Below are 21,233 nucleotides of genomic sequence, written 5' to 3'. Positions count from 1 at the left end.
GCCATCAAACAGACTCTTGGCAGTCAACGTAAGCCCTCGGCTCGGTTTACCATTTCCCGTCTCATGGGTAGGCCCAGGAAGATATAACAGTGGGCTGCTCCTCTGAATTGGGGAGACGGGTCCTTAGTAGTTTCTAGGTTAGCATCTTATCCCTGATCCCTCGAATCTCATAAGACCCGTTCAAATTATCCAGCGGCCCATCGCCACGTAATTGCCAATGCTAATCATTTTATCAAATATTCCAAATGATTCACATTATTTATATTAATTAACATTAATCAAATTTATTTTTTTCTCATATTAATTTTAATTACTGTTTGATATAATCAATTAAGCTTTCCAAGAGTTTGCTTTTATACATCGTTAGTAAAATGGAATGTAAAGTAAAATATGAAATTGGCACTTGAATATTAATTTTGTTTAATGATATGTGTGTGAATTTGTCTATTCAAGCGGATTTTAAATTTTCATCCTTAAAAATCATACTTAATAAAAAAATAAAATTAAAATGAATATAATTTTCATGCACCATTTCACTTCTCGTGAAATAAGAAAACATTTCAAATGTATTATTTAATCAAGTATATTATTTTTATGTTACATATTTTCCACTTTTATTTCTTTATTTTTTAAAATTATAAAAATAATAGGATGTCATAAAGGATTTTTTTTAATAAAACACAATCTATATAAATAAATATATAAGCACATTTCCATCTACCGTATTAATAAGCATATAAGCATGTTATATTTACCATGTAAATATGAAATAATTAGTTTTCTTCAGAATAAAATAAATACTTGAAAAACAGTTTTAATATTTATATTATAATTGAAAATAAAAAAAATAAAATCACACTTTTAACATTAACATTATAATTGTTTAGGTAAATAATAACACAAAATCACTTTTTACAAAAATTACAATTAACAATTTATTTATCCAGTTGACTTGATTTATATTTATTAATGCATATAAATATGTGATTGAGTAAACATCACAGATAACAATTTTACTAAATAATTTTTGGTAAGATAATTGTATAAATTATTTAGTTAAAATTATAATACAGAATCATTACCTAATAAGATTAGAATACTTAATTAGCGTTACATCATGAATAAGATTAACTTTATATTTATTTAAAACAAATTTCTTAATCTTAGCAAGGCCAAGGCGGGAGTGTTTTGACTTTGGAGAGGTCAAACTGGAACGGGGGGTGGAAGGCAGAGAATTGAGGCTAGACATTGTCGTTGCAAGCCGCGGGCAGCAGATATTCTCAAACGTTGACAAAAACGCAGCAGTGTGTAGATATTCTACTTTATAAACAACATCACAAAAGGTATGTGATTAACTCTTCCTTCTTCTACCAGATAACCAAATTAAGAACAGACATCCAAACAGACAGAAACAATTGGATTGGGCACAAATCTTTGAGTTGTAGCAAATCTTTGTCGGAAACACATGGACTTGGAAGGGGTTGCTAGATTACATGGCACAACTAAAAGGAGGAGGATAAAGCAACAACTTATTCACCGGCCATAAATATAGGCCGCTTCCCCTGTTTTAACTCTTTACCTCATAAAATTATCTTTCTTTCCCTTCAAACAAAGATAATTGACTTGATATTTATATCCAAGGTGGACTTAAAATATACTAATCACGACTGAACCGGAAAGCGTGATTAGCATTACTACGATAATCTATTTTAAATTTGGTTGGAGAATAATTATAGTAAAACCTGAAGTTTCCGAGAAACTACTACCACAACGACGCACGTCTCCCTTTTTCCCTAATCTATCTCGTTCTCTCCGACCTTTTCCTTTTTCTAAAATATTTTGAAATTGAATTATTCAATATTGTGTCATATCTGGTTGGTTAAACCACTTTGAATGAAGCCACACTGAAGACTTTTGGATCTTTCCTGATGATGTTTTTCTGGTTGGGTTTCAACAGGCTTCGCTAATTTCTGATCTGGGTTTTCTTGTTTGCGCCAAGATATTCCTGTTTTTCAAGATTTTTTTTAATAGAGGTAAGCAAGTTATTATGCAGTTTCTGGCTGTTGAAATGTTTGATAATTGCATGGTATTTTGTTGATGGGATTAGTGAATGGTAAAATTGGAATCTTTGTGGCTTTCAGGAAAACACCAGTTGCCATTGTTGCAAGTTTGGTGAATAAAAATCTGATCTGGGTTTCTGTCTATTGGATCTCTAGAGTTGGTTCTGCTTTCATTTGAAGCCATTCATTTCATTCACTGCGGCAGCTTTTCTTTGAATAATCTGAAACCCCATTGGATTGAATAGAATACTTGAGTTAGAAATTTCTGAGTTGTTCAATCTTTGACCGAACTCATTGTAATTTGCTAACTTGATTGGTCAAAGGTGGTTGAATAGAAGTTATGGATTTAGGTCGGGAAGAACCGGCTGGAGATGGAGAAATGGAGGAATTGGTTAGAGTATCCTCTGTTGATAATCCTCTCAGGGAAAATCATCTTCAGAGAACACATTTTCCTGGCATGGTAAGACAGAAAGCATATATTTTTGACGGTCTTGGAAATTATTATAATAAGGAGTGGGATCTTGCTGAAGGTGGTGGCAAGGAGTTTTGTTGGTACCATGTAGAACTTCCAAAAGGGAATCAGAAACTCTCGCAATCTGCACAATACCTCATAGATGTTCTTTGCCCACCTTTAAAACTTCAAGACATTCTCTCACTTGTTAGCAATGGGCCATTTTGTGGACACGTTGATGGAGCGCTTGTCTTTAGGGTTAATTCACCTGGCCCTCCCTCCAGTAATTTTACATTTAGACTAGCTGCCAGGGTTACTGAGAATTCAGTGATTACTGTGTCTTTGGGACGTGTTCCCAGATTAGGTTTCTCACCGGTTGGTCAATCTCTTCTCTCAGAGATTCCTAGTGTTGAGAGTCCATCTTATCATAGAGGAGAGAGGAAGGAAGGGAGTGGGATTGTTATTAGAGAGCATGTTCTTGAGTTCTTATTGACAATGAATCACTCTGAGGAGGCTGATAATCCTGTTCCAAAGTCTGTCTCAAACCTTGTAGTTCACATCATTGATACGCATGTGGATCACCTTCAAGATGTTGTTACTAAACTTGAGATGGAGCTGGATTCTGTGGAACTTGAGTTGGATAGAGGTACATTTCATCCAACACAATTTATTGGGCCCCTTTCGAATAAACACTTTCCTAATTTATTCTATGCTAAATTGGTTTATAGCTCTCTGTGCTATGGATTATGAAACAGTTTTGATTTCCATACTTCATTTATTGATGCATATTTCAATTTCACATGGCCATAAGTGCTTTAAGGATTTTCGTTGACACAGAATGAGCTTGTGAATATGGAATCAATTTGAACTGCAAATGCAAGTGGCCTGTAATATTGTTTCAATAACTTTTAGGGCATTATACTGTCTGAATACTTAGGATGAATACCATTTATGTATATTTTTCCTTCAAACCATCCTTGGAATTAGCTGTAACCTCTTTGAGCAAAGGTTAGGACACCAGAGGTATTAGAGCATTTACTACTGGTGTATAATTGCATTGGCTTTCCATATCTTCACTCTTTACTTGAGATACGAGAAAATATAGTTATTTCTCATTTTTGTTCCCTTGCACCTTCTTTGCTCATTGCCAAGTTTATATTTCACACTTTTTAAGGTTGCATGATTTATTCTGGCAATGAAGTTATCTGTAGATGAAGTCATATGCTTTTTCTGCTTAATCTCAGGTGGATTTGCTCTGAAGAAACAGATGCTAGATGATAGAAGGTTCCCAAAAATGCATCTAAATTTGCAACGTCTCCTGCAGGTAATTTCTCTTTCCCACTTGTTTTCTAAATGGCCAAGAGTGCAGAAAACACTTAAGTTGCTTGGTGGTTGATTGCTTAACTTAGGCTTTGCGTTTGAGGAACTCTTTTGGGCACTCAAAACCTCTATTGAGGAACAATATAGTTAAAAAGAACAGAAGGCCAACCCTTTATGGGGATGTGATGGATGTTTGCCCCTTGTCAAACTACATTTTAATGGGTTAAAATTGCTTTGGTTTTCATGGCCATTAAGGTTTCGCTTTTGAAGGTTGCTGAAATTCCAATGATAGGTTGTGCTTGCACTCATATATTCTGAGTCATCCACAGGGATGTGATTTGGTTGAAAGTCCCATTTATTTTGAGTTTTGGTTTATTGGCTGTGCAAGTAAGACCACGAGAATTGAACCCTCTTTGCTTATTTGTATGTTCCAAAAATGCAGGTGATTGCCCATGGTGAGCAAGTATATCCCCGAGTAAAGGAAAAATGTTCTTCTAAAAATTGGTTTGCAATTGAGGACATCAGCTCCCTTGAAGAGCTGATTGGGCGCTTGAGGAGGCTGAAAGAGAATGTAGGGTTTCTAGCAAATCGTGTTACTGCGATTCAGGCTGGTTTGGATAGCTGGCAGTCGGAGCAAATTAACAGAAAACTCTATTATCTCTCTTTTCTTTCCATAATATTCCTTCCTTTGTCGGTTATCACCGGAGGTAATAATTTGATTTTTGTCTACCTTTCCCTTATTATAGGAGCTCTGATTTGTTGATGGATCTTAGGTGGCAACATTGAATCCTTTGCTTTTTGTTCAACATTTCAGTGTTTGGGATGAACGTGGGTGGAGTTCCATGGACTGTGCAAAAGGACCCTGCACTAAATGATGGTTTCCGCAATGTCATGATTATCTGTGTAGCAATGCTGTTTCTAGTTTTGCTCTGCTTTATTTTCCCTGCTCTTTATACCCGATTGACTGCCTGGCATAGGAGGAGGTCTTTGAGAAGAAGTTGGTCTCATAACAGGAGATCTTTCCTCAAGAGAACCATTGGAATTCAAGAAAGAGGTGGTTACCTTAGGATTTGACAGAATTAAAGAAATTCATTACCATGGTATTTTTCTCAATCACACATGCCAAGGGTACCATTTTATGCACCGATAGAGAGTGGTCAATAGCATCATTTAACTGGGCTAAAATTAGGAATACGTTGTTCATCACTTACTCGTATTTAGGCTAGAGGTGATGATGGCTCTTTGTTGGAGGGGAGTCTTATTCTTTCGCTCATTTGTTGTTATCTTATTTCATTTTTTCTGTACAGGTGGTTCTATTAAATTTTGGCTGTACAAACGCGTAAAGTTTTCAGTTTATTGCGATCTCAATTTGATGGTAATTGCAACTCAGTGGCACTCCCTTTTAAGTTTTCCTTTGAATATTTGATGGTTTTTCAATGATGTTGCTGATTCATCTCCCAAGTCTCAACATTAGCTTTATTGAGGAATCTGGAAGTCAGGTTTATTAGCTGTGAAAGCTGGAATTTGGTTTGAATTTTTGAAGATAGTAACAGAAATTGCTTGAGAAGTGCTAAAAATGACGTCAAAGGTGTACTTGGTGTCCATGTTGGGCTCTGTTTCAGTATATGGAGGTGGATTAATCATCATCCACTCCCAGTTCAAATGCCTTTATAACATATATAACTTTGTGAATATATCTAGTTTCATGTTCCATCTGAATTCGGATTGAAACCATGCATACCAAGCATATAGCTCAGAGGAAACCATCAGAACCTATTTTAAGTTGTTGAAACTACACACACTTAGAGCACCATCTTGAATTAGTTGTGTTGATTAGAAGCCATTGCCTCACTGGTGCATTGGTAAAGGTACTTCTTCAGAGAAATGCCAAAGGGGTAGGATTATTAACAGAGATTGCCCTCCCATGATCAGTGTCTGAAACCATTTTCTTCAGTTTCACTTAAACTTCAGGCTTACCCCCTTTCCTTCTGGAGTCACATACAACATGTCAGGGAGAACTAGCCAAAAGCCATGAAAAATATAAGGATTACTTGTATAATCTTTTGCACTCAGGATATCTGCAGTGCAGCTTCCTTTGAGAATTTGTCAGCCTATCTTGAGCCACAAAGACTCAAGTGTTATTAAGAGCTCAGTGCAAACCATAACCAAAGGGAAAGCAGCCAATCAAATTTCATGTGAGCAGGTAGCTTTGCTGGCATAGAAAGTGCCAAACCAGCAATTGTGTGAGCCACACCTTTCTTACTTTTAGTTGAGGAATAGCATCTAAGAACCTTTTGTGACAAATGTTGCCTGCATTACCTAATTATCTCATGACACATGAAATAGAGCTGGATTAAACCATTCTACATCTCCTTCCAACTTTCCAAACACACATAAACTAAAAAAGTTGGACAATTTCAAACAACATTACTCAATTAATTATCTCACATTCAAACTAATTAATTAATTAATTATTATGATAAATAAAAAATATATTAACAATCATTTATAAAATTTAAAACTTTTTCTCACGGAATATAAAATAATTATCCTAATTGCAATTAGTTAAAATTAAAATTTATTCCTAAAATCTGTAATTACAAATTCTTGTTGGGACGCTCAAATTAGTTCTTAGCCTTCAGTATTCTCCTTAAAATGGACAAAGCTCAATAACCATTCTTCTTCAAGTCAAACCTAACAAAACATAGAAATGCTGTGGCTCCATTCAAGCCATCAGATCGGGTTTCGATGACGTGGGGTATCATTGACCGTGCAAACTGCAGAAAAACGCTAAAAGGTTGGCAGAGTACGTTCGGTCGTTGACCTAGAACCTTCTATATCCTACCAGAAAACCCTCTTTAACCTCCATTTCCACCTCATAAAAAAGTAAAAACAAGTAAAATATCTTTACCCTTAAATTTTGATAAAATTACATAAATATTCATTAATTTTTAAAATAAACACTTCACTTCAAAATATATTTATATTTAAGTTAGATTTAATATTTAATTAATTATTAATATTTCTCTCAAAATACAAATAAAAACATAATTTTATTTTTAATTATTATTATTATATAATTTTATTTTTTATTAATTAAAAAAAAACTCAGCACCGGGGCAGGGCTTCTCTTGTTGAGTTGGGGGCACAAATCAGTGTTTTATTTATTTATTTTTTATAAAAAATATAACAATAATTTTTTTAATTAATTAAAAATATTTTAATTTTTTTTATAATTTTTATTATCGATATTTATATCTTTGAAATAGAATGTCATTTCAACAATTAATACATTTTTGTATAATTTAACAAAATTTAAAATAAAGATATTTTATAAAAAAACCACTTATACAATCAAAAGTTTTGGACAATTAAAATTCAATGTAATAGAAAAGTTTAAGGCAATTAAAATTCATTTAAATAAAGTTGATTGGATTGAAAATAATAAAAATTAATTAAATTTAAAAATATAAAATAAAAAATTAACTATATAAAATAATTTCTTTATACTATCTAAAATAAATTCTAATCAAATAAAAAATTAAAATTATACTCTTAATAAAAATCTTCTTCTTAATAAATAAAATTTAATATACTAAAATCTTATAAAATAAATTCCTGCATGTTCCTAAATCTTAAACCCTAGAAACCTCTTCTCCTCACCTTTTATATTAACCCACAAAGCACCTCCAATCCATTTCTTCGTCGATCCTTCCCTGCTCTCACTAAGTTAAAGCTATGGCTACGGCAGCTCTGCTCCGTTCATTTCGACGCCGTGACGTCGCCTCTGCACCCCTCTCCGCCTATAGATGCGTAAGTTTCCAGCTCTTTAATGTTTGCTTTAAACTTTTGTGTTAGCGTTTGGTGATTTGCTTTATTGATCTGTGTTTTCTGGTAGGAAAAGGGAAGTTTATCTAGATATTCTCGTGTTATATCATTTTATCTGGAGGTTGGTTAAAAGCAGTAGAACTTGAGCTTTTGTGAGCTCATGTTATATCATTTAATCTCGTGTTATATGTTGGATTTTTTTCATTCATTTAGAGTAGAACTTTTGTGAGCTTTTTTTGTTTATTGATTTTGTGTCTTTTGAATCGTGAGCTTAGTTAGTTCTTTACCGAGAATTGAGGTACTGTTCTTATAGCCAAGTGGCTCTTTGGATCAAGCTGGTTTAATCTTTCATTAATTTGTGTTAAATATTGGCCGGGGGTTCTTGAATTTTGTTTGAGACTTAGTTAAGTATGTAAAAATGGTAATTGGAGTTCATTTGTCAAGTACTTCTTAGTGAAGGAAATGACTTATGCTTATTTGGTTGTTGTGCAGCTTACTAGCAAGGGCAAAACCTCAGGAGGAATTAATTGGGCAAGTGTCTCTAGAGCTTTCAGGTAACCATGGTTTGGGTTATTCTTATTGTGTATTTGTTGTAAATTTGTCATTGCACAATGTAACTCTGGATCTTTTCGTTTAATGCAGTTCAAAACCTGCTGGAAATGATGTCATTGGTATTGATTTGGGGACAACAAACTCATGTGTTGCTGTCATGGAGGGAAAGGTAAGAATTAGGCCAGTGAGCAGATGTTCTTAACGATTTTTCTGTTAGTTTTGGAAGCTGAAGTTATTTCATTATAGTCTCTGATTGAGTCTGTTATTGATTACAGAATCCAAAAGTTATTGAGAACTCTGAAGGTGCACGGACCACACCATCTGTTGTTGCCTTCAACCAAAAGGGAGAGTTGCTAGTTGGCACCCCTGCAAAACGTCAGGCTGTGACCAATCCAACTAATACAGTTTTTGGAACCAAACGTCTGATTGGTAGACGATATGATGATCCCCAGACACAAAAGGAAATGGGAATGGTTCCTTACAAGATTGTCAAGGCTCCCAACGGAGATGCATGGGTTGAAGCAAATGGGCAGCAATATTCTCCTAGCCAAATTGGGGCGTTTATTTTGACAAAGATGAAAGAAACTGCAGAGTCTTACCTTGGAAAGGGTGTTTCTAAAGCGGTTATCACTGTTCCAGCCTATTTCAATGATGCTCAGAGGCAAGCAACTAAGGATGCTGGTAGAATTGCAGGTCTTGATGTTCAGAGAATAATTAATGAGCCTACTGCTGCTGCACTTTCATATGGAATGAACAACAAGGAGGGTCTCATTGCAGTCTTTGATCTTGGTGGTGGGACATTTGATATTTCAATTTTGGAGATTTCTAATGGAGTCTTTGAGGTATGCTTGTTCGTTTCTAAGAGGTTTCGTTTTAGTAATGTTTAGGCAAACTGTACTAATAACTATCACATCCAGGTCAAAGCAACAAATGGCGATACTTTCTTGGGAGGAGAGGATTTTGACAATGCCTTGCTGGATTTCTTGGTGAGTGAATTCAAGAAAACTGAGGGAATTGATCTTTCAAAGGATAGACTTGCACTCCAGAGGCTGCGAGAAGCTGCTGAGAAGGCTAAAATTGAACTCTCATCAACATCACAGACTGAAATTAATCTGCCATTTATAACAGCTGATGCTTCTGGTGCAAAACACTTGAATATCACACTGACCAGATCAAAGTTTGAATCTTTGGTAAATCATTTGATTGAGAGGACTAAGGCTCCTTGTAAGAATTGTTTAAAGGATGCTAGCATCTCTATAAAGGATGTTGATGAGGTTCTTCTTGTTGGAGGGATGACACGTGTACCTAAAGTACAAGAAGTAGTTTCAGCAATCTTTGGGAAGAGTCCAAGCAAAGGAGTGAATCCTGACGAGGCAGTTGCTATGGGAGCAGCAATTCAGGGTGGTATACTTCGTGGAGATGTTAAAGAGTTGCTTCTCCTTGATGTCACTCCTCTGTCGCTTGGTATTGAGACACTAGGTGGTATATTCACAAGGCTTATTAACCGGAACACAACCATTCCAACAAAGAAGAGTCAGGTGTGTCTTTGGTGCTAAATGTTTGCCTATCTCCTTTTAGTAGACAGACATTCTATGTCATATAAGCTTAAATAGTCTTGAGACACAGTAAGTTGATCACATATTTTGGTGGTTTTTTTTTTTTTTTTTGCTTTCGATCATGTCTTCTATGAATGATATTTATCTTCTTGTTTCATGTCTGATGGGGGTTCCTTGGTATACAGGTGTTCTCTACTGCAGCTGATAACCAGACTCAAGTTGGTATCAAGGTACTTCAAGGTGAGCGTGAAATGGCTTCTGACAACAAGCTTTTGGGTGAGTTTGAATTGGTGGGCATCCCCCCTGCACCTAGAGGCATGCCTCAGATTGAGGTGACATTTGACATCGATGCCAATGGTATTGTCACTGTTTCTGCCAAGGACAAGGCCACTGGGAAAGAACAGCAGATTACCATCCGATCATCCGGTGGTCTTTCTGAAGATGAGATTGAGAAGATGGTTAAGGAAGCTGAGTTGCATGCCCAGAAAGACCAACAAAGAAAATCTCTGATTGATATCAAAAACAATGCGGACACCACTATTTATAGCGTAGAGAAGAGCTTGAATGAGTACAGGGACAAGATTCCTAGTGAAATTGCAAAAGAAATTGAGGATGCTGTTTCAGATTTGAAGAAGGCAATGGAAGGAGAAAATGTTGATGAGATCAAGGCCAAGATTGATGCAGCGAATAAAGCTGTCTCAAAGATTGGGGAGCACATGTCTGGTGGTTCTGGTGGTGCGCAAGGAGGTTCTGCAGGAGGTGCTCAAGGCGGTGACCAGGCCCAAGAGGCAGAATATGAGGAGGTGAAAAAGTGATTCTGTTAGTTGTTTCTTTTGAGCGGCATTGAGCCACTGCGAAGGGTGATGATATTGGTTTTTTGATGCATATGGGCTTTAGCAGTTTTTTCCTTTTTTTTTTTTGAATGTATTAAGCCTATTAGGATTTTGAGTCCGCAACACTTTCAACATAATAGATAACTCAAAATTTTTCTGAAAGAGCAAGAATAATTAGGTCTTCTTGACTTGTGAAGACAGTGTCTTTTCTTTTCTTCGTGTTACTTTTTTGGCTGCTTGTGCCCATTATTTATCGTATTCCAACGAGGTGCAACAAGATATATTAGAGCATCCGATCATTTAGTTTTCCCACTGGGGTTGGATTGGATTCTATTCTCTATTCCTAAACGCACATGCACAATATATATATATATAAAGAGCTACATAAAAAGTGGAGATTAAAGACCGCATACTGGTAAAAAGAAGGGTATTGTCGTTTTTATTGGAGATGCTTGAATTTAGTTAATTTATTATTTGATTAAGAGTGGTTTTATAAAATAAGAATAAAATAATTATATTAGCGATCTAGAACATGCGTCGTCTATTCATGGGTTGGTTTAAATAAGGGATAATTAAAATATAGTCTTTTTTTAACTTTTTCTTTGAAGCACAATGTTTTTCTTTGTCTCTTATTTGCAAAAACGGTTAAATGTCACTAAGCTTCGTTATGTCTTTAAATTATAATGTTCATCCACTTATTAATATAAATAGTGAATTAACGTGGATGTTATTCTTATGATGAACATGTTTTTTCTTCCCATGATGAACACGTTCTCCCTAAACGTGATCTTCTCTTAACATCCAATTAACAATTTCTAGTTAATACATCGATATAACAGACTAAAAATTCAACAGAAGATGGAGAGTTCTCTAGATAGAAAAAATGGTACGGCAACGACGCAAAATTAGAGTTGTATCGAGTTGAAGGGGTTGCTTTGGCTGTTGAGCTACTCAAGTCAGCTGGTCCTATGAAGTAGGGTGAAAGCAGGAAGAGGGCAGCGAATGAGAAATTTGAAGAGCCATTTGCGGGGTCTTGAGGCATATGATAAAGGAATGGGTGACAAGAAGAATGCCAGCAAAACAATCAAGTGCGTAAATTTTGTAGAAGGATCGTACCTTGGATTAACCAAGTCTTTTCTTCAATGTTTGGGACCATGGGTGAGCTGTTTCTTAGGTTGTAAGGTTGGGGGAAGCGTTCTCCCAAGCTTTACTAGGATCTTTTTCCTCAATTAATATTCCTAAATTTAAATTATTCTACTTACGTTACATTTTGTATATGTTCACGCAAACATGAAATTTTGGTAATTTTTTCAAATGAGATTGGGGTTCGATTAACTGTGCTTATATATATAAATATATTAATTAAAATAAATCAAAATTACTATTTTAAAATAAAAATTGTATCTAATACATTGTTTTCACTAAATTTAAGGAGTAGCAATTCATTGATTACAAATTTCTTTCATTAAACATGGCACTGCTTCACATTTCCCTAAAGATTCTTACCAAATCATGTCATGGAGTGACTGAGGGTCATTATACTAATTAATAAAAATTTACTAGTAAACTTTTTAATTAGAAAATTTTTTGAGACTGAAAGCTATTTTCATAATGTTTGGATAAGAATCGACCCATTTTTATGTGGGTTTGGGCTTTTTTATAAAGCATTGAACTTGTTCATCTGTGCTGCTGCCCTTAAAATGGCCCAAGTTGGGCCTCCAATCAAGAAATGAAAGCCCTGTTGGGCCTTGATTCCTGCATCCAAGGGTTGTCCAGAAACTTCCGACCCTACTCGCAATACAAACTAAACAAAAGGGGTACTTTCACAATATATGAGAAATACATAGGCTTCCATGCAATATCCGATTTCCCTTCCTTTCCCTTCTACCCCTCTTTTGCAAACGGCGCCACTCTTCCAAACCAAAACAATTTTACGTATTTTACCTGTTGCCACCCTCTCCTTAAACCCTAAATTCCCGCCCCCCAGAAAGGTCACTGCTTTCGCCAGAACCCTAAGACACGTCCCAATCGTCAGCTCTCTCTATCTCTCTTGCCCTATGCTTTCGCAACTCTAAACCTTTTTCTTCAGGTTTAACAGTTAGCTCTAGTAAGCAGCCTAAAACTGAAAGGTTCCTCCTTTTTTTTTTCTTTATATGTCTACAGATTTGGTATTACTTTTGCGAATAGTTTAGAGTTTTGAAGTTCATGCATTTATTGTTGATAATTTAACCCATTTTACTTATAGCATTATTTGTTATGAAGGCTATGCGTTTGCTTATATTATGTATTGATTCTTTTTTGGTTTGGAAGAGCGATTTTCATGCCCAGTTATTTATTGCAGGCGGTTTTCAGATATAGGGTTTTTTAATGGGTAGCAAGAAAAGAAGCACCAACTCTGTAGAGGAAGTGGTAGAGGGTCAAACAGATTTAGCTGCAGATAATACAGTTTCGAAGCCTTCCAATAAGAAAAGTAAGAGGTTTATCAAAACGGATGCACAGATGGGAGATGGGGTTGCTGCCTCTTCTGCTGTTCCTAGTTCCATTAAACCAATGGAGAGAAAAAAGAAGAGAAAACAATTAGACAAGGAGAGACGGCGTTCAGTTTTGGAAAATGAGGAATCTCAGCCCAAACAAATGAATGTTGAATCTAAAGGAAATGATGCTCGGGAAAATGTGGCATCTTCATCAACTATTGGTTTGCCTGAGTTCCACATCAGTGTTTTTAAGGACTTGGCCTCTGCTAATTCTTCTGTGAGAGAATCAGCTGTGGAAACTTTGGTGACAGAGTTGCAGGAGGTGCAGAAGGCATATGATAGGCTGGAGAACAAGGACTTCGTTGAGGGTGTCTTGAAATTGGAAGCTCAAAAGAATGATGGCTTGGATAACTGTGCATCATCTTTGAGATATGCTGTGCGTAGACTGATACGTGGTGTTTCTTCATCAAGAGAGGTTTGATCACTATCTCTATTCTTTGTCTCAGACAAATTCATGCAATTTCTTTTTAGGTTTTAGAACTTTATATCTTCCATTTTGTCCTGGATATCATATGCTTACACTTATGTGAAAAATAAATTAGTCCAAAAATTCTTTTTCTATAACACTTAGAGCAATCAATTTACATATGCTCTGTATATGCCATCTATGTTATTAACTGAATTTAGTGTAACATCCTGCACTTGAAGTGCACATGTAATCTTGCACAATATACTTGGCCACCATATGATAACTTAACCTGGCTAATTGTTGCCACTGGTTTTGCAGTGTGCTAGACAGGGTTTTGCATTGGGTTTGACTGCTTTGGTGGCCTCAAGTCCTAGCATTAAAGTGGACTCCCTGTTGAAACTTATAGTTGATTTGTTGGAAGTCACATCATCAATGAAGGGTCAGGTAGGCATTGCTTTCCCCATTGTATACGAGGTTGTGGTCTACTCACATAATGTTCAACAAGTAGTTTCTTATACTGCAGGAAGTAAGGGATTGCCTCCTGGGTCGCTTATTTGCTTATGGTGCCCTTGCTCGATCTGACAGACTAATTAAAGAGTGGTTTTCTGATAAAGATACTCTGCACATCAAGGAATTTATGAGTGCTATTATCTCCCTTGCTGCAAAAAAACGATATTTGCAGGAGCCTGCGGTTTCAATCATTTTAGAATTTGTTGGAGAGGTAGTTCCTAATGGAGTATATAGCCTTTTTCTTCAAAATATTCTTACTGTAGCTGCCAGAATGTGCGGGAATTGTAACAATTCTAAATCTATGCCACTTAAAATCAGAATTTTTGACTCATTAGATTTCGACAGTTGTAATGGGTTTTTGTTCATGTCAATAATAATACTAGTGAGTTGTTGCAATGGTTAGTAATGTATCATTATAAAGAATTTCATTAACATTCTTATGATTGAATGGTATACTAGGTAACTGCTTCATATGTGTTTAATTTGCAAGCATAATATGACTATTGACTGGTAATCTTCCTTGTTATTGTTTAGCAAGTCAATTACAATTGAACTTATTAATCTCTCATGCAACTTTTTTCTAATTTTTTTATGCTAGATCAATAAAACCACCAGAATCACTGTCAAGAACTTAATGAAGAAGCTATCTTTTCTAAATATTTTCCCATGGGAGGGTGGCTTTCTCATAAATGGATAGATAGATAATCTCTTGGAACATATTTTCTTTAAGTAGTTAAGTGCTATCTTTTTTTGTCCCTCTTCCTTTTCCTCTCCCTCCTTTTTATTCCATCTCTTTGTACATTTTCTGCCTCCTTGTCCTTGCTTCTATATATGTTGTCACTTGTTTTATCTTTGTGATGTATAATAACTGCATACATTTCTTGGTTGGCAATGATCATGCCGGGAGTGTAAGTATTCTTATGTGTATGTATGTCTTGGCAAGGCTCATGTCAGTAAAAGTGTTCTGGTTGCATAATGTGTTATGTTGATGTTTCAGTATTTAGTAACATTTCTATATTCTGCAGCTGCCTGATGAAGCATTGATGGATCATATTCTTGAAGCTCCAGGAATTCCTGAATGGTTTCAAGAAGCCATTAATGTTGGAAATCCTGATGCTTTGCTTTTAGCATTGAAAATTCGTGAAAAATTGTCCATTGACAGCACATCATTCGGTGAACTTTTGCCAAATCCATTCAGCTCAAGCAAACTTTTCTCTGCTGATTACCTATCCTCTATTGATAACTGCTTGAAGGTAACTTTTAATGCATCTGTATGCTGCAGGGGTAATTATTGAGAAAAATAAAGTTTAAATATGTTCTAAAAGTATTTTTCTTTGTATGTAATATGGCAGGAATCCACATTTTGTCAACCCCGGGTTCACAGTTTGTGGCCTGTTCTGGTAAATATTCTACTACCTGATACCGTTTTGCAGGCAGAAGATGTAGCATCGGTTTCTAATTCCTTTAAGAAGTACAAAAAGGGTCGCAAGTCTAGCTCTTCAGAAGAAGAAATTGTTAAGAACGTCCAATGTTTCTGTGAGGTTGTTATTGAAGGATCCCTCCTTCTGTCATCTCATGATCGTAAACACTTAGCACTTGATATTCTGCTTCTTCTCCTGCCAAGATTACCTTCCTCTTTTATACCAATTGTTTTGTCCTACAAACTTGTTCAGTGCTTGATAGATATACTTTCCACGAAAGATTCCTGGCTGTATAAAGTTGCGCAGCATTTTGTTAAAGAATTGTTAGATTGGGTTAGCAATGATGATGTCAGAAGAGTAGCTGTTATTGTGGCCTTTCAAAAGCATAGCAATGGAAAATTTGATTGTGTTACAAAGACGAAAACAGTTAAAGATTTAGTGGCAGAGTTCAAAACAGAAACAGGTTTCATGCTATTTGTTCAGGACTTGATTAACTTGTTTTTGGATGAAGGCCATGCCTCTGAGGAACCATCAGATCAGAGTCAAACAACTGATGAGAATTCTGAGATAGGCTCAATTGAGGACAAGGATTCTATTGGAATTATGGGGAATGCTGATTTTTTGAAAAGCTGGGTTATAGAATCTCTTCCTAGCGTTTTGAAACATTTAAAGTTGGATCCTGAAGCAAAATTCCGAGTGCAAAAGGAAATATTGAAGTTTCTAGCTGTTCAAGGTCTATTCTCTGCATCTCTTGGCAATGAAGTTACTTCATTTGAATTACAGGAGAAATTTAGATGGCCAAAAGCAGCCACCTCAACTGCTCTTTGCAGGATTTGCATTGGACAACTCCAATCACTGCTGGCAAATGCTCAAAAGGTTGAGGAGCCACGGTCTTTGGCTAATGGACTTGAGCCAAATGACCTTGGTTGCTACTTTATGCATTTCTTTAGCACATTACGCAATATTCCTTCAGTTTCTCTCTTTCGGACTGTAAGTGATGAGGATGAACAGGCAGTCAAAAAATTGCAAGAAATGGAGAGTAAACTTTATAAAGAGGTAAGCTTGCTCTCTTCCTTTGCTAATAATAATCGATGCTTTTGACTGTATGTTTCTGATTTTGGGGTAATTTTCTATACTTAATCTATGTTCTTGAACAATATTTGTTCCACATGCTTGTTGACATGGCTAGCAGCTGAAAGGTTGGGGTAAGTCTTGTTTTACTGCCTAGTAATTTTTTTTTTAACACTTATCTATTTGTTCATGGTTTATTGACATGGTAGACAAAGGCTTTATCTCTGGTGAATAACAATGGGAATGTTTTCTTGTATGATCTTATCTGTTTGGCAACTTGTAACTTTAGTAATGCTCGTCTTCAACCTTCTTTGCTATTTACTCTTGGAACAATTTACAGCTTTTGAATGCTTGTTTAATGGCAGGAAAGGAACTGTGGGCTAAGCGGCAATGCAAATAAACTGCATGCATTGAGGTACTTGCTTATCCTATTGCTACTCCAAGTGCTCCTTCGACCTGGGGAATTCTGTGATGCAGCCTCTGAACTTATCATATGTTGTAAGAAAGCTTTTTCAGCTCCTGATGATCTCGACTCATCTGGAGAAGATGAGTTGGACAATGATGCAGCACCAGAATTAATGGATGTTCTTGTGGATACTTTGCTTTCCTTGCTGCCACAGTCATCAGCCCCTATGCGGTCTGCTATTGAGCAGGTGTGCAACAATGACTTGTTCAAGATCATTCATGTCTTATATCCTATACCTTTGTTCTGGTTTTGCAACTCCTTAATTTTTTTCAATTCCTCCCTTGTTTAACATTTATAATTGCCTCTTATTGATACTGTTCATAATATTCTTTCCTAATTAAATGTTTTCTTCATTATATTTATATCTTTTCTGTTCAGCTGTAGTTTTCCTGAAAACTATACATTTTATTAGAACAACTTGAAGTTTTTTTTGATACTTTTATAAGATACTTTCACTTTTCTTACTATAGGTGTCTTTTCACGAATCTTATATGGTATTTAGTTTGGCATGTATTATCTATAGGTTTTCAAATATTTCTGTGGTGATGTCACTGATGATGGACTAATGCGTATGTTGCGGATAATTAAGAAAGACCTAAAACCTGCTAGACATCAGGAAGCAAGCAGTGAAAATGATGATGATGATGATGACCTTCTTGGTATTGAAGAAGATGAGGATATTGATGAAGCTGATATAGGTGAAACAGCTGAGAGTGACGAACAATCAGAGGACTCTGAGGCAGTAGCTGGCAGTGAGGGGGCTGATAAAGAACTTCCTGAAGATTCTGATGATTCTGATGGAGGAATGGATGATGATGCAATGTTTCGCATGGACACTTATCTTGCCCAGATCTTTAAAGAGAAAAAGAACCAGGCTGGTGGTGAAACTGCTCAGTCCCAGCTTGTCCTGTTCAAACTGCGAGTTCTTTCACTTCTGGAAATTTACTTGCATGAAAATCGAGGCAAGTGTTTATTGCTTTGAGTTATCTTTCACAAAATGTCAAATGCTACCTGTGATGGCTACTTGCTGCCAATTTGAATATGTGACTTCTACAATTGGTTTGTCTATTTGTCAATATTTGTTTAAGTTCAGGAAATGTTGACTTTTGTGAACTAGATACTTCATTGAAGAAGTGTTTCTTTTGTTTTACCTTCAACTTATGTACAGCATTCTAATAATTACTTATTTTATGATCTTTCTAATACAGGTAAGCCCCAAGTCCTGACAGTATACTCTAAGTTGGCTCAGGCATTTGTCAATCCACATACTATGGATGGCAGTGAACAGCTTGGGCAGCGAATATGGAGTATTCTTCAGAGGAAGGTATTCAAAGAAAAGAAGTTGCCCAAGGATGAATCTATGCAATTGTCTACTCTTGAATCTCTATTGGAGAAAAACCTTAAGTTGGCATCAAAACCATTCAAGAGAAAGAAATCTGCTAGCACCGTATCGAAGAAGAAGATGTCAGCCTCTTTGAACAGACACAAAATGATTGTTTCCCTTGCTCAGAATTCTACGTACTGGATATTGAAGATCATTGAGGCAAGAAATTTCTCAGATGCTGAATTGCAGGAAGTTTTTGATCTCTTACAGGCTGTGTTAGTGGGGTATTTTGACAGTAAAAAGTCCCAAATAAAATCTGGATTTTTGAAAGAAATATTTAGAAGGAATGCTAGGATCGGCCATCGACTCTTCAGCTTGCTGTTAGACAAATGTGGCAATGCAAAATCAGACTTCCGACGGGTTGAGGCTCTTGATTTGGTGATTGAAGTATTGAAGTCGCAGGTTCCAATGAATCCTAGTGAAAGCAACCGGGATGCATCAAAGAAACTCTTGAAAAGCCATCTGCAGAGTCTAAGTCATTTAATAGAGAAGTTGGTGACCAGGATGCCTGAAAAGAAGTTGAGAAAAACTGAAGTGCACAAATTTTGTGATAAGATCTTCCAGATGATATCAACACTAGAGCTAACCGAGGCTTTTCTTGGATGTTTGGGACCGGATGCTCGTTCTGCTTGTGAATCTCAACTCGGTTCCCTTTTTCTTAAAGTCGAAGAAGCTGGAATGAGGGCCAGCTGTAAGATAATAGATATTTGTGGAAACTCCTTACAAAAGGGAGCCTGATTTCAGCTGCCTACAGTGGCTTGGGGGCAGTCTCATTACTACAGCCAGTGTGGCTTCAAATAGATAGCTGTATTTGAGGAACACGTGTGGTCTCTCCTGATTGTTGCTCCAAGTAACCTGAAGACTCGCTTGGTGAGATTGAAAAAATTTTGTCAGTAGTTATTTTTCTAGTTGCTTTTGTAAGTGGTCACACTGGGAGAGAAATTGTGGACATTCAGGCCTAATTTATCAATAAAATTGTCAGTGATTTTATTGAACAGGCTGCTCCTATTTGTCATCTAGCTGTTTTCTCACCCTAATGTTATATGCAATGTTAATGTTGTGTTGATTGTGCAAATGTTACTCCCTGATAAAAGAATACATCTCTCTCTCTCTCTCTCTCTTATCTGTGCAAGTCAGTGTCCATGTTCCAGAATCGTGGGCATAGGTAAGTATCTATATCTTGGCATGCAGCAGCATCCGATCACTGAAGATACTGCGTTGTTTACTTTGGGAACTAAAGAAATAGGATTTGTATTTCTTCATGAGAATAATACACGTATTTTTGAATGATGAAAAATATGAAGCTTCGTCTCCCCAACCACCGTCCCCACTCTCCATTGCTGTTATTGTCAGCATCTCAAACCCTTTTTGGGTGCCATATGTTGACCATGTCAACAAGGTGGTGGTGCCACCCAATACCCAATTGAATATCACTTGGCTTGCTTCTAAATAGATGTTTTCAAACTTTCTTGCTGAATTAGCAGATTTGGCATATGATATGATCATAAGCTTTATACCATGTAGCATGCATTCTATCAAACACTTTTCTCTCTCTCTTTCTCTCTCTCTATATCAATGTGGAATAGAGGCAATTTGCATATACGACAAAAGCAAAGGCTTCGTAGATATTTTTCTCACTCATCAGATAATCAGGAGAGTAAAAGTGACGTTGCCGTTGTTGAAATAACAGTAACACCAGACCACCTCCAGGCATGGTAGGGTGGATGATAAGCAAACGATAGCTTACCAGTTCTGGACCTTGAGCTAGATGGCGCACAGGTATTGGGCAAAGCGCACGTAAGTCAGGCCATTGAGAACCTTTTTTCTCTGGAGGCGGCAACCAGCTTGTGTATGTCATGTTCCCATCCTCTCGAATCTAAATCAGGCAGGCAGCAGTTGCCTTCTCTCATCAATTCCTTCCCATATTTAATCAGAATTTGTGCAGAGTTACGTTACTACTGTTATCTTCTTCCCCATCTCTTCCCCTAATAACAAACAGAAAATAAAGGCTACAGCCACCACTCCGGTTATATTCTCTCCTGTTTACCGAGGAAAGAACATGCACTCTCAAAATTTTGGATTTGAGTCTGTTGACACAAGCCACGCCTACCAACAACCAATAAAGAAGTAAAGATTAAAATTGTAAATGCCTCTATTGATGCTGAAATTTCAAGTATTAGGGTTAAATGCTAATAAAGTATTTTTCCAACCCCACTATGTTTCCCTCCTACCTATCTTCTACCAATCTCTAACTCTTTTCCTCCCTACATTTCCCTACCCACTAAAATCCACATTCATTCTTCTGGCCAAGGTGCCCTGCCCCATTTCCAATTCTCATCAATTTCTTTCCTCCAAAGAGAGCAACCATTACAATTCACACAACACACTTAAAGAACCCACCCTGTACAACAACAAAAAAAGAAACAAGAAGAAAAAAAAGGTTCATACATTCAACATTTAGTACTCTATTGAAATCCACATCTAATTTTCAATTTGTTAGCAATGTTAGCAAAATCTACCTCATCTATATCCCACCCAACTCCTCCTGGATTGCCCCAAAATCTCAGCTCACAAGCTTCAAAGACATATAACCCATCCTTCAATCCAAGTCCTTAAGATCGCGCATCATCAGCATCAGAATCACTTCCTGACGAACTCCCAGAGTCCGAATCTGCAAATAATAACCTCACAAAAATAAGCATTTTTCCCCCCAGTCAACTTTTTCTTTTTCGTAAAACCATTATTCCAATTGAGTAGAGTTATACCGCTTGAAGATGATGAATCGCTACTTGAACTGCTGGAGCTGCTAGAACTGCTACTAGCACGATCATTATCCTT

At 36.5% G+C, this 21,233-nt stretch overlaps 4 protein-coding genes across 7 annotated transcripts in view; 3 read left to right on the top strand and 1 right to left on the bottom strand.

Moving 5' to 3' along the window:
- The first annotated feature begins 1,587 nt into the window (after positions 1-1,587).
- On the top strand, positions 1,588-5,220 carry LOC110427070 (Magnesium transporter CorA-like family protein). 2 transcript variants are annotated; one of them, XM_021442472.2, is made up of 6 exons: positions 1,588-2,033; positions 2,142-3,157; positions 3,756-3,835; positions 4,274-4,538; positions 4,646-4,931; positions 5,139-5,220. In XM_021442472.2, exons 2-5 carry the CDS (start codon positions 2,401-2,403, stop codon positions 4,903-4,905), a joined length of 1,362 nt encoding a protein of 453 aa, XP_021298147.1. In that variant the 5' UTR covers positions 1,588-2,033; positions 2,142-2,400; the 3' UTR covers positions 4,906-4,931; positions 5,139-5,220. The 2 variants fall into 2 exon arrangements, with proteins under 2 accessions (XP_021298147.1, XP_021298137.1); XM_021442462.2 differs by having other exon boundaries at positions 1,589-2,033; positions 4,646-5,220.
- Positions 5,221-7,450: 2,230 nt separating this feature from the next.
- MTHSC70-2 (mitochondrial HSO70 2) lies at positions 7,451-10,790 on the top strand. The gene is made up of 6 exons (XM_021436135.2): positions 7,451-7,644; positions 8,152-8,213; positions 8,302-8,380; positions 8,487-9,053; positions 9,129-9,749; positions 9,953-10,790. The coding sequence occupies exons 1-6, from the start codon at positions 7,570-7,572 to the stop codon at positions 10,580-10,582; spliced, it is 2,034 nt and encodes a 677-aa protein (XP_021291810.1). The 5' UTR covers positions 7,451-7,569; the 3' UTR covers positions 10,583-10,790.
- A 1,729-nt stretch (positions 10,791-12,519) lies between these two features.
- LOC110424607 (DNA polymerase V family) lies at positions 12,520-19,390 on the top strand. 2 transcript variants are annotated; one of them, XM_021439220.2, is made up of 9 exons: positions 12,520-12,707; positions 12,942-13,549; positions 13,862-13,987; positions 14,067-14,264; positions 15,079-15,306; positions 15,406-16,530; positions 16,911-17,198; positions 17,535-17,973; positions 18,220-19,390. In XM_021439220.2, the coding sequence occupies exons 2-9, from the start codon at positions 12,968-12,970 to the stop codon at positions 19,131-19,133; spliced, it is 3,900 nt and encodes a 1,299-aa protein (XP_021294895.1). In that variant the 5' UTR covers positions 12,520-12,707; positions 12,942-12,967; the 3' UTR covers positions 19,134-19,390. The 2 variants fall into 2 exon arrangements, with proteins under 2 accessions (XP_021294895.1, XP_021294887.1); XM_021439212.2 differs by having other exon boundaries at positions 12,520-12,729.
- Positions 19,391-19,630: 240 nt separating this feature from the next.
- The window catches only part of LOC110424623 (transcription factor GTE7-like), a 3,520-nt gene continuing 1,917 nt past the window's right edge, over positions 19,631-21,233 (bottom strand). Inside the window, exons 2-4 of one of the 2 annotated variants that reach the window (XR_016350754.1) lie at positions 21,161-21,233; positions 20,915-21,066; positions 19,631-20,501 (exon numbers count right to left, since the gene is read on the bottom strand). The exon at positions 21,161-21,233 is cut by the window's right edge and continues 132 nt beyond it. Coding sequence is in view for 1 of the 2 variants with exons in the window: in XM_021439243.1 (XP_021294918.1) it covers positions 21,008-21,066; positions 21,161-21,233 (132 nt within the window). In the remaining variant the exon portion in view is untranslated. Of the gene's footprint in view, positions 20,502-20,523; positions 21,067-21,160 lie in introns of those variants that run through there. The other variant, XM_021439243.1, reaches the window with a different exon arrangement.

The sequence above is a fragment of the Theobroma umbraticum genome, unplaced genomic scaffold (genome assembly GCF_002168275.2).
Source record: "Theobroma umbraticum cultivar Fairchild unplaced genomic scaffold, ASM216827v3 scaffold_30.0, whole genome shotgun sequence".
NCBI lineage: Eukaryota > Viridiplantae > Streptophyta > Magnoliopsida > Malvales > Malvaceae > Theobroma > Theobroma umbraticum.
The sequence above is the reverse complement of the archived record's forward strand: the minus strand, read 5'-3'. Positions and strand labels throughout refer to the sequence as shown.

Excerpts from the sequence above, each read along its gene's own strand:
- MTHSC70-2 (XM_021436135.2), top strand. The coding sequence starts at position 7,570 with ATGGCTACGGCAGCTCTGCTCCGTTCATTTCGACGCCGTGACGTCGCC. Across the intron at positions 8,381-8,486 it reads TTGCTGTCATGGAGGGAAAG|AATCCAAAAGTTATTGAGAA; the intron begins GTAAGAATTAGG and ends TATTGATTACAG. Across the intron at positions 9,054-9,128 it reads TTTCTAATGGAGTCTTTGAG|GTCAAAGCAACAAATGGCGA; the intron begins GTATGCTTGTTC and ends TATCACATCCAG.
- LOC110424607 (XM_021439220.2), top strand. The coding sequence starts at position 12,968 with ATGGGTAGCAAGAAAAGAAGCACCAACTCTGTAGAGGAAGTGGTAGAG. Across the intron at positions 15,307-15,405 it reads CTATTGATAACTGCTTGAAG|GAATCCACATTTTGTCAACC; the intron begins GTAACTTTTAAT and ends GTAATATGGCAG. Across the intron at positions 16,531-16,910 it reads AGAGTAAACTTTATAAAGAG|GAAAGGAACTGTGGGCTAAG; the intron begins GTAAGCTTGCTC and ends GTTTAATGGCAG.
- LOC110427070 (XM_021442472.2), top strand. The coding sequence starts at position 2,401 with ATGGATTTAGGTCGGGAAGAACCGGCTGGAGATGGAGAAATGGAGGAA. Across the intron at positions 3,836-4,273 it reads ATTTGCAACGTCTCCTGCAG|GTGATTGCCCATGGTGAGCA; the intron begins GTAATTTCTCTT and ends CCAAAAATGCAG. Across the intron at positions 4,539-4,645 it reads TTTGTCGGTTATCACCGGAG|TGTTTGGGATGAACGTGGGT; the intron begins GTAATAATTTGA and ends TCAACATTTCAG.